The following is a 12,256-nucleotide window of genomic DNA, read 5'->3' as shown; positions in this document are numbered from 1 at the left end:
TTTTCTTCTTCTAAACAAACGATATTATCTACATCAAAAAATAAAGAGTGGGTTTAACCTTACAATAGATTAGCAATAATATAGTTTAATTTTACTTTTGACGATAATTGTATCTAAAACCTCTCAGAAAAAGAAAATTTTATATATGCTGTTGGTAAGGCTATAGGGCAACAACATTACAATTCATCTCTGACATACATGTGGCCGCAGATTAGAGTTTACTCAAATTACAAAACTAGACATACAAAAAAGACAGCAGATTAGAGTTTACTCAAATTACAAAACTAGACATACAAAAAAGACAGCAGATTATTAACTTGAACATATGCACGGTCAAAATCCATTGTTGATGAAGGTCAAGGAGACCAAAAGATTCCCGTAAACTACAAATTAAAGCCATTGATCACTTGGCAAACTTCGGACCAAAATATAATTGGGTTTTCATGCTTCCTAAGATTTTTTTTTTTTCATGTTCCCTTAACACAAGTCAGTATACCACTTGTTATAATATAAGTAAAGAGATCATTTATAGCGTACTGACTTGTGTTATGTTTGCATTGAAAATTTTCTCATCAATCCTCTTACTTGTCCGTTATATAGAAAACATGATTTTAATTCTTATATAAGATGAAGTTTAGAAAAATATCTTGAACAAGATTAAAATTTGATTTTGGTGTCCATGAATTAAGTTTTATGAAAAATATTGTAATTAAATTTTAATACTCATTTGAATTCAAATGAATTAACTTTTATTTGTTGACATTTTGCATCACCAATTCATTGTAAGTATCTTATATAAGAAAATATTTTGATAGAGACTTTTCGGTACACTTATGTTTTTTTTATATTTTCTTATGTGCCACTTACAATATATTTAGGCACGAAAATTTTGGTACACTAGTTTAGTATAATATATTTAGCTACGGACATTTTGGTACACTAGTTTAGTATAATATGTTTAGGTACAGATTTTTCTGTACACTTAGGTTTTTGTATATGTTCTTATGTACCACTAATGCATCATACTATATTAGGTAAGAACATTATAGTACACTAGTCAGTAAAATATATTCTGGTACAGACGTTTAGATACACTTGTAAACACGGAAAATCCCCGAAACGAAAGAGACAAGAACAACGTGCACAAACAAAAATTTGTATTTTGATGATTTTGGGTTACAATCTCTCTCAAATTTGATCATCTGATTCGATCTCCGTAAGGTGTTGATTTGTGGATGTTTCGTTGATTCAAGGGCCGTTGAGGTTTGATCTTGGATGAACTGTTGGAAGTTTCTTCAAGGGGTCGTGGGCTTGATCTTTGAAGGTGGATTTGAGCGGATCTTCAAGGAGCCGTTGGGGCTTGATCTTGAGGATGAATGTTTCTTCAAGGGCCGTTAAGGCTTGATCTTGAAGAACAGTGATGAACGGATGATTGATCTTGAAGAACAGTGATGAACGGATCTTCAATTTTGAAGAACGGTTGAGCGGATCTTCAAGGGCTTTTGGGCTTGATCTTGAAGAACAGTTGTTTGTATGGATTTGTCGACGTTTGTTGATCCAAAGGGCCGTTGGGGCTTGATCTTTAGGATGAACGGATGATGAACGATGATGATTTCTTCAAGGCCGTCGGGGCTTGATCTTGAATTGGTGGATGATTGTTGATCCAAAGGGCCGTTGGGGCTTGATCTTGGAAGAACGAAGAACACTTTCTTCAAGGGTCGTCGGGGCTTGATCTTGAATTGGTGGATGATTGTTGATCCAAAGGGTCATTGAGGCTTGATCTTAGGATGAACGATGAACGAAGAACGAAGAATGAAGAGAGCTTTCTTGATTCTTCGGGAACCTGGATGCTTGAGAGCTTCGGAGTTTCAGAGCTTCAGAGCTTCAAGAATTTTGCCTAATGATTTTGGTTCCCCCCTAAATGAATGAATTAGCCTTCTATTTATAGAAATTTCCAAGGCCTAATTTTGAATATAATATTCCAGATGAAATAAGTCGTTTCTGCCTGGTGTTGACGCGTGTCTTGTTTGATGACTTTTCCAACTTATTTTGATTTTTTGTTTAGACACACGCTACGTGTAAAATTTATGTAATACATGAGCGTTTAAACTTTGATTTATCGGTCAACATTTATTTACCGAAATTTCGATGTCTACAAATGCCCCCACTTCAAGACGCGTTGTATACATGTGCTTGTCGCGTGTAGGAGATGCGTTTTGAAGTCCCTTACTGTAGATGTCGATCCAAGGGCCGTCGAGGCTTGATCTTGAATTGGGCTGGAGATTTCTTCAAGGGCCGTTGAGGCTTGATCTTGAATTGGGCTTGAGATTTCTTCAAGGGCCGTTGAGGCTTGTTCTTGAACTTTTGTTTAAAATTTCTTCAAGGGTCGTCGATGCTTGATCTTGAAGGTTGAAATTGGACCACAAGGAACTTCATGTGGTAGATGATCTTTGGCTTTGGTAGTGGATGAATCGGCACGTATTTGTTTTTGCGCTTTGTTGACTTTCCACAGTTTGATCTTGAACTGGATTTGATTAAAGAGTGGTAGACACTTGATCTTGAATCGGACTTGTGATTTCCTCAAAGGCCGTCGAGGCTTGATCTTGAATTTGGCTGGAAGCTTCTTCAAGGGCCGTTAAGGCTTGATTCTTGAAGGTTGACTCGAACACATGGCAAGCAGGCACGAGGTGAAGGTGACAACTTGTTGCTTTGTTCAATCTTTCTAATTCACACCTGAGCAGTTTGGTCAACGGTATGATCTTCAAGATTGATGAGATCTTCTTCCAGTTGGTGACTTGATCTTTAAGGATTTGATTCAAGGGTGGTGAATCGGCACGTGCAGCCCATAACGCCTAGCGAGTCAACCCAAGAATTTGAGGGTCAAAACGAGTCCTCCACCCAGAGTGATTGCAACCCTGATGATATGAGATACTTTTGATTTTGAAGAAGTAGCAGATGAATCAGCACGTGCTTTGTTGCACTTGTCTCCACATGCTTCAAGGTATCATTTTCATTTCCTTTATCTGTTCCTCAGGCAGATGTGGCATCTTCTCGAGTTCCTCATCTCAGACTCCTCTGCTGAGTTGACTGTGCAGGCTGCATTCTTCTCTGCTTGTTTCTTCTGCACGTTGTCTCCACATGCTGCAATGTATCATTTTCACTTGCCTTATCTGTTCTTCAGGCAGATGTGGCAGCTTCTTTGGAAGTACAGCAGCAGTGGGAAACGAGTACTCGAGAGCAGTGCTAGGTAGGCAATCAGGGAAGGGTTCCAAGCAGTCGGTTCCTTACCCGAGTTTGAGTGGAGGTTCCGGCATATTGTTTTCTTTATCCTTGTCTTTGTAGGTAAGAACAAGGACAAAGGAAAGGACAGGGAGAACGCATGATATGAGATACTCTTGCTTTCTACCCTGGTGATATGAGATACTTTTGCTTTGATGTCATTTGTTTGCAGAGGTACCCCAAGGAATAAGGAACACTGAGTGACCCGAGAGGCTTCGTTGGGAAGGCATTCTCGGAGATGAAGAAAGGTTTTGTATGACTGCCTTGCTATGAAGGGTGAATGTGGACATTTATATGGATTAATAACCGGTACTGTTCTTTCACTCTTGTCGGCAACCGTTGGATGATTGAACAGTAAACTTCACGTGCTTTCTCCTTCACCGAAAATCTTCGACAAATTGCCCGTGATTTGCACAAAGTTGAGTGTGCATATGACAGGTGTTGACGCGGCTGAAAAAGACTGGCGCCTCTTCGATATCTGGGATCGGCGTTTCGACAAATTACCCGTGATTTCCTCAAAGCTGAGTTTGCTTGTGATGTGTGCTGACATGTCTGGATGCACCACATACATATATATACATATATTTTTATATACACACACATATAAACACGCACACAAAGCATCATACCCCTTAAAAAATTCTAATCTATTTTTTTTCTTTGCCTTCGGTGCTGGCAACCACTTGGAAACTTTTTATTTTTTTATTTTTTATTTTATATATATATATATATATATAGGGATAGAGGGCTTGCAGAGAGCATCGACGGAGATGGACGGAGAAAGGGAGCCGGAGGTGTGGTGCTGGAGTTATAGGCAGCGAGCTTCGTCGATGCCAATGAGGACGCGAAGGCTGAGAACCTTGATGTCGGAGACCTTGCCGTCGCCATTGCTGCTTGGAACTGATGGGCAGAAGAGGAGAGCTGCAGAGATGGTGAAGTGCCATGCAGTCCCAGAAAAGATTTCAACCTCTCAGAGTTCATTCGAGGAGGATGAGGACGAGTCGGCGGCGTGGAGGAAAGAGGATGATGCCGAGTTGAGGAGCTTGGATGGAAGAGAACGAGAGCAGCAGAGGCTTAATTCAATTCAATGTTTTGATTCGAAGGGGTGAAGACTGAAGAGCCATCATTAAAGCTTTAAGCTTGGGGCTTGTCCCACTTGAGTGGCTTGACAACCTCCCAGGTGAAGTCGGGGTCATCCCTCCCGAAGTGTCCCTAGGCGGCGGTCTTCAAAAAAGCCTTCCATTACCACCCCTCTTGAGGTCCAGGTTGATGGAGATCATGCCTGGCCTGAAATTGAATGTCTCCTTCACAATCTTGAGGATCTCCTTGTCAGGGATCTTTCCGGTGCCATAAGAATCAACAAAAACTGACAAAGGCTTGGGCACACCGATGGCATAGGAAACCTGCACAATGCACCTCCTTGCAAGTCCATTGGCCATAATGGACTTTGCAGCCTGCCTCACAATGTAGGCACCACTCCTATCCACCTTGGTTGGGTCCTTGCCTGAGAAGGCACCACCTCCGTGAGCACCCTATCCTCCATAGGTGTTGATGATGATCTTGCGGCCGGTGAGATAGTGACGGTGAACAGATGAGAGAAGGAGCTGCGGTTAGCTAGAGATCTGCAACGCTGCCAAGAAAAGGTGGAGATGATGATAGCTTGGTGTCGTGAGCGGCTGGTGGTGGAGGCCAACTTGCTCCGGGTGTGCGCACCATGTGCAGCCACTGAACCTTTTCATCCATAAACTGCTTACGTGCTGGCCCAGATCGAGATAGGATGATAGAACCGGGTCTTTGGGTTTCAGATTGGAGTACGAAACCGAGACGTTAATGACCTCGCTAGACCCATGTACCCGATCCACGAGCTCACCAGATCGTCGCTCTTGAGATTGATGTCGACGCAGCCCAGATAGCTGACATGCGCCGACACCATGAAGTTTAGATCCAATCCGACATGGTTCCCGTTGATGTTTTTGAATTCGAAGTCCATGAGTGTGTCAAACTCGACGTAGACGAAATCCGACCTGGTATCAGGATTTGAGTGCTGGGTTCTCTTCCGTCGTTTCTGCTAGTGTTCGGCGGGGACGTGGAGGAGAAAACCCGGATTGGGCTTTGAGAGCTGGGCCTGGGCCTGGATTTGGGTTTCTGCTTTTCTGGAACTTTGAGGATTGAAGTGGTGGAATGGAGGCCATCGCCAAAGCCTCAATGTACAAGAGTTTATGTCTCGGGCCTTGAGTTCCACCTGCTAGCCTTGATTTTTTTTATTATTTTATAATTTTTTTTTTTGGTGATTTTGGGAGCGCACACACACACACACACACACACACACACATATATATATATATACATTATTTATTTTTTTTATTTTTTTATTTTTTATTTTTGAAATTACAAAGAACTATTTATTGTTACCTTTGTAATAAAATTGACATTATTAGTCAAACCTTTAATAAAAATCCTAATTTTTTATTTTGATGTGACTGTACTCGAAGTTTTTGAAGTTTCAAGTTGCCTACGTACTCTTCCAAAGAAGAGATTAAGTTATAACGTAGTTCAAATACATTTTTTTTTATTTGGACTTTTTTTTTATTTTTTATTTTTGTGGGCCAGAAGCATCTTGGTGCCATTTGCAGTTTAGGCTCGTGCAGGCAAAGAGTTTTGTTGCCGTGTGCAGTTTAGGCTCGTGCAGGCAAGGAGCGTTGGTGTCGCCTTTTATGCTCGTGCGGACCAGGAGCATTGATGTCGCCTTTTATGCTCGTGCGGATCAGGAGCGTTGATGTCGCCTTTTATGCTCGTGCGGATCAAGAGCGTTGTGCCATGCAGTTTAGGCTCGTGCAGGCGAGGAGCCTTGTTGGTTCGTCAAGCGATCCGAGAAAGTCGTTCCTCGTAATCTTCATAGCAAGGAGCCTTGACTGAGTAGTTGAAGAAGTCTTCTGGGAAGATGTCACACATCGTGATGGGGATGGATGATCTTTGTGTCAAAGTTTCATTATCTCCAACACTTTCACATTGTTCTGGAGGTGGACAGGAGCTGCTTTGCCCCCTTTCCCATTGGTGAACTTGTGGAGAAGACATATGCTTCTCGTGCAGTTTCTTCGGAGTGACATAAGTCCATCCTTCAACTTCACTTAGCTTGACTGGCATGGTTTTGGAGCATGCCCCCAGTGATTGAGGTGAAGATTTTAAGTTGACAAAGCCGGAAGTGGCGTCTTCTTCCAGGATTTCGTTTTCTTTGTCTTCTTGGGCCTTCTCTTCAGTGCGTCCTCTTGGGTTTGTTGCCGTGAAGATTGGCCGGTGTAGATGATGATGCGCCTCCTTACCTTCAGTGGTCCTTTTGTGTCGACTTCCAAAGTTGCTTGGCGCTTCATCCTTGAAGGAATCAAGCTTTGATCATCGTCTTTTCCTGCTAGACTGTCGAGCTTCTCTCCCTTTGGCGTTGTCTTCCTGTTTCTAGAAGGTTTCTCAGTTTCTTCAAGTCTGTCCAAAGCCGACCGTTGCGGAGGAGATCTAGCTGTGCCGCTTTGTTTCTTGGGTTTTGATAACCTTTCAAAGACAGATCTTTGCGGTGTTGGCGTCTCAAGCCTTTTGAAGACGGAAGTTTGGTCTCGACCACTGATGCGATCAAGTGCCGAAATTCTAGGTTTTGAATTATTCAGCCTTTCGAAAACTGAAGTTCGAAGGGCGGGTTTAGGCTTCTCTTTTGGCCTTGTCGCTTGTGGTCTTGGCTTCCTCGTTTTTTTGTAGGTCGCCGATGTCCACCCTTTAGGGAACCACTATTTAAATCTTCATCCAAATAAAAGATTTTAAAGGACAAATAAGGGACATAAATTATTAACTAAGGCTATCTTTAACCGAAAGGATTAAATATAGTCTTGTCCAGAATTATAGTCCTGCAAAAAATTATTTTTAAATAAACAATGTCAGGCTATACTCATATATCATCTCCAACCGAAGGGCTAAACATAGCTCTTTTAATAATTTATTAGTTTTAAGTTTATACTTTAAGTTTTATTGTTTAATTAAGTTAAATTATCATTAGTAGTTTTCAAATATAGCCGTAGAATTTGAATAAATTACTGTAGTTGAGAAGCTAACCCCCACAAAAAGGCTAAGAGAGGGACTACATTTTGCTAGCCTAATGCCCTTTTGGCCAAATAATGGCCTAATGGACTTCATACAATTATAGCCCAACCATCAGTTGGAGATGAATCTTTGGACAAATCAGATCATTTTTTAACTTTTGAACCTTTAACTCTCTTCATTGGACATAGCCTAAATTACCCAGAAGAATAGTTACTCCACAATATTACGAATTTAAAGATTAATTCTTAAGGATTTATAATTCATGGACCACTGCCTCCGATTTTCTCACAAATTAATAGTTAAAAAATCAAATTCCCAATTTTAAACAATTATATTTCCTAATTTGTAGTTTGTAAAAACCTTCATGCCACTACACTTCTTTGCCCGCCACAACGAGAAGGGCAGGACAGCAAAGGAAATCTTCACCGAAACCCACACCACAATCGTCAAGGCCGGAGGGGAGTGGCTGACCAACACCTCTGAGTCCTGCTCCATTGTGGCTGCCCTCATTGCCACCGTTGCCTTCGCCACCTCAACCACCGTCCCCGGCGGCATCAAAGAAGAAAGCGGAACACCAACCCTAGAAAACCAACCAGCTTTCAACGTCTTTGCCATTGCCTCCCTGGTTGCCCTCTGCTTCTCCGTCACGGCCATGGTCATGTTCCTAGCCATCTTAACGTCCCGGTACCAAGAGAAGGACTTCGGTAAGGACCTGCCAAGAAAGCTTTTGGTAGGGCTTACGTCACTGTTCGTGTCAATAGCTTCCATGTTGGTTTCGTTTTGCGCCGGACATTTTTTCGTGCTGAAAGATAAGCTCAAATACGCTGCCTTTCCGGTTTACGCAATCACTTGCTTGCCAGTAACGTTTTTTGCCATGGCGCAGTTTCCACTGTACTTTGATCTGATTTGGGCTACTTTTAAGAAGGTACCACAGCGGAGTTACAAGATAGCTCCTCTTTAATTTCAACTTCAAGAGCCCCTATTCACATGGAGAGGTAAACTTGAGTAACAAAAACATGGATATTTTGATTTCAATTTGCATGTTTTGCTTTAGTTGCCAATTTGTTGGAATTTGTGCTTTGTATTTTTTTTTTTTTCTCTAAGGTTCGATTAGAGATAATTAAACACTAAAATTTACCACTTTAAAAGTTTAGAAGTGACACACCCCAACCGAAGAAGGTCGAAGCATGTTAGCCGTCACCGTGAAGTGACGTAACCATAAAGGTAAGTGATGTGAGAAAGTGAATATATTAAAATCAAACTATAACTAATTTAAACTAAACAGTGAAAGAATGCGCCGTCATGGGAAGAACCCACTACAATTATTCGGAGCATAATAGATAGTAAGACTACAGTAAAGTAGTCAAAGTAGCTAAAGTACACTTATTACACAACAGTGGATAAATTCATACTTCTAAACAGAGATAATGTCAGAACTGCCAAAGGTTCCTCGAATGCCACAAAGAGTACAACTATCTAGGTCCTGCAGAGGCGAAACATAAAGTTGAGTGGGTCAGCAAAACAAAGTTTGTAAGAAAACCTTTATTTTTGAACATAGTAACCCCTCGCTGTAAAACAAGTATAGTTTCCTTAAAACATACTACGTAAGTATGTAAACTACAGTACAACATCAATATAACCAGAAATATGCCAAGTCATGATATATCAAACGCCATAGTAATATAATCATGTGATAATCAAGTATAAACAAGTGTTCATCCATCTAAGCTGACACACAAGTTCGTACAAATAATTTCTGACACGAACAGGACTGGGTGTAATCAATACGCTCTAGTACTACAATCACGTGAAGACTGTGCAGAAGCACGGTCACATACGAGTCGCAATTGCCTAATGTAATCTAAACGACAGGACTAACACCTAACTTGGATTCAAGGCAAGCAAATGATGTAGATGTGAACATACACATGAAGGACTGGCCCTTGGGCGAGTACTAACACCTGGTGTAGCAAGATGAGCATGTACAAGTATGTATGAATGTCATGACAGTAATATCTCAACCATATAGCAACATTTATCACATTTAATATCACAATAACGATACTTGGCAATATAAGCGTAAGATGAAGTAAATACGCATTTATGGAAACTATAATTATGTATAGATATAAAAATAAACTGCTCACTCACAAGTACGTCGTCGAATCGTAACCTTCGAGCATTGCCTGACCCCTCAAGTCCTCAAGATACGTTTCCCCCTATATGTGAAATAACTATTTTTAAATTAATTAAAACACATATACGGAAACTTAAGTAAAACCCCCATAGTTTGCTCAAACCTAGGGTTTAAATATATGAAATCGATCTACTCAACGTCACGGACCAACACAAATTTTCAGAATAATTTTGGGACACCGTACGCACCCTCACACACTGGCCAAGGCACGGCCACACACGTTAACCAAGCCAGCACGTGCGGTCCGTGAGACTAACGACATTAAGAATATTCCGTTAAAACCTTAACAGAAGTTAACGGCGTTACCTGACGCCGTTAGAATATTCTGTCAAAGTTGACGGAATATTCCATCGTCTTCTCTGGTCGTCGCTGTCTGAACTCACCGGAAACTGGAAAATTTCACCGGTTTCTAGGAAAATTTTCACACCTTCATATCTTCTTCATTTCTCAACCATTTTTCACAAAATTTATATGGAAATGAAGCTTATGAAGTGTAGAATCACATTATACCTTTTTGGAGTCTAAAAAGTGGATGGAGGTGGCCTGAAAATACCTCGAAAGGTACGGCCAAAACTGGGACTTCTTGAAACTAGGTGGTTTCACATCAAAACTTCCTCAAATTTGTCCTAGGAGCCTCGGGAAGTTGAAAGAAAACTTTCCTAACCTTCAAAACTCCTTGACTCAGCCTGAAACTCGTTGAACTCAAACTCACTATGTCGAACCTTCCGAGTTCGACGTCCAAAACTCGGTCAACTCGTGAACCATGGGTTTGGTTATGTTCGTGGACGTGAAGGGAACATAACAGGGTAGGTTTCAAGTCACATCGGTGAAGTTTGAGAGAGTTGCAGAATGAGAAAGCTCGGCGAGAGAGAGATAATTGCTTTCTGAGTTTCTGATTAGTGACAATGTGAGTGAGTGATCTGATTGGTGGCTTTTGAAGAGGGAAAATATCTGATTGGGTGGTGAAGAGAGAAACCGGGAAAAGGAATGGAGGATGATGATTTATGGAAAGTTGATTGGCTGCATGTGTGAAGGAGAGGGAACACAGATCCCCTTTTTGTGAGATTGATTGACTTTCAGATTTCTTACTGTGTTTCAGACACTGTTAATTCGTACGAGCGTGTACAAAATACCCGTGGACAACGTACTTTAACATAGCGTAACTTTTACGTTACAAGTCCAATTCGAGTCTAACACGTGCACACGAGTTCGTTTCGAAGAGTACAAATTAAGTACAAAACTAGGAAAAATAAATAGCAGTCGAAATCAAAATCCACGTCAGGTTACACGTTTCTCAAAAAGGGTAGTAACGTCAAATTACACAAGTGGGAAAGGGAAATTACAGTGAAAATTAGGGACGGGTCATCACAAGAAGCCTGAGAGAAGTGAAAGTTGCACTAAGTTTATGGATCATGACGATTCTAAAAATAAAATATGATCTTAGAAAATGGATTTCTTTTCACACTGAAAATAGTACTTTAGTAGAAAATAATTGATCAAAGCAGCTATCGAGTATGTGAATTGTTGTTGGGCTCATAGTCTTCGTTTCCATTATGATTACAATGGCACACGATGAAACGACTCCAAACTCTAGAACGCACCACAAATAAAAGACACTTTCAGTATCTTTGTTAGGACAAAATGTACCATATAAAAAGAATATATATCTTTGTGCATACAATGGTATATAGATTAGTCGCCTAATGCGCATGATGTGTTTTATGTGTCGCACTAATTAAAACTAGTAATATCAATTAATAGCTATAGATTATGTTGATGCACAAAACCGGAGGGGTCTTGGAACAACGTAAATCTGATCGTGAATCTGCAAGAAAGTAAAGAACATAAAATGTATTGTGGTTCACCCTAATGTTTGGGCTACGTCCACACTGACGTATTTCTCTTCTCTTTATGAATGTATGAATTACAAATGTGAGGGGGAGTCCCCTAGAGAAAGAGAGAGTTTGAGAGAGCTCTGTGTTTGTGAGCTTTGTGGCCTCTGTATGTGAGGATGAGAGCTTGAGGTTTGTGAGGGTGAGGAGGCCCTTTTATAGAATAAGGGATTCTCACTTATTACATATATGCCCATCCATTTATTACATAATTACATTTGAGTCCTCCGAGTATTTATACGAGGTCTAAATATAGAGGTCCTAAGTATGGTATAAACAGTAGTCCCCCAAGTCTTCAGTCAAGAGAGTCTTTTGGCTGGAGACTTGAAATTCAGTCCATGTGTGGGCCAAAGTAACTAGATGTCGTCTAGAACCGAATACTCAATATGAGGCGGTGCTCAATGTGAAATGATGCTCAACTAGAAGTAGCACATGTTGCGAGGCTGCTCGGCTTATGGTTTATGTTGCCTTTGGTTGGCTCGGCTTGTGGCGTTGAAGGTGAGGGAGTCCCTTTTATAGAATAAGGGCTCGTTCCTCAATACATAAATGATGGGCTGGAGTTGATGCTCGCGGCGAGGCGGTTGCTCAGCAGGCGACGATGCTCTCTAATGATGGTGAGGGAGTCCCTTTTATAGAATAAGGGCTCACTCCTTAATACATAAGTGATGGGTTAAGATTGATGCTCACGGCGAGGAGGTTGCTCAGCAGGCGGCGATGCTCTCTAATGATGGTGAGGGAGTCCCTTTTATAGAATAAGGGCTCGCTCCTCAATACTTAAATGATGGGCTAGAGTTGATGCTCGCGA

At 41.1% G+C, this 12,256-nt stretch overlaps 1 protein-coding gene and 1 long non-coding RNA gene across 3 annotated transcripts in view; one reads left to right on the top strand and one right to left on the bottom strand.

Annotated features, from left to right (window-relative positions):
* Nucleotides 1-296: 296 nt before the first annotated feature.
* Nucleotides 297-12,256, top strand: part of LOC126616696 (uncharacterized) — a 103,849-nt gene continuing 91,889 nt past the window's right edge. The window contains exon 1 of one of the 2 annotated variants that reach the window (XM_050284789.1): nt 297-355. Coding sequence is in view for 1 of the 2 variants with exons in the window: in XM_050284791.1 (XP_050140748.1) it covers nt 7,727-8,287 (561 nt within the window). In the remaining variant the exon portion in view is untranslated. Of the gene's footprint in view, nt 356-7,457; nt 8,288-12,256 lie in introns of those variants that run through there. The other variant, XM_050284791.1, reaches the window with a different exon arrangement.
* Nucleotides 8,244-10,450, bottom strand: LOC126616705 (uncharacterized). The gene is made up of 4 exons (XR_007621238.1): nt 10,070-10,450; nt 9,514-9,581; nt 8,775-8,845; nt 8,244-8,341 (listed from the first exon to the last, which is right to left on the bottom strand). It is a non-coding gene; the product is annotated as an uncharacterized LOC126616705 (long non-coding RNA).

Source organism: Malus sylvestris, chromosome 3 (genome assembly GCF_916048215.2).
Source record: "Malus sylvestris chromosome 3, drMalSylv7.2, whole genome shotgun sequence".
Lineage (NCBI taxonomy): Eukaryota > Viridiplantae > Streptophyta > Magnoliopsida > Rosales > Rosaceae > Malus > Malus sylvestris.
This window is presented reverse-complemented; position numbering and strand designations above follow the sequence as displayed.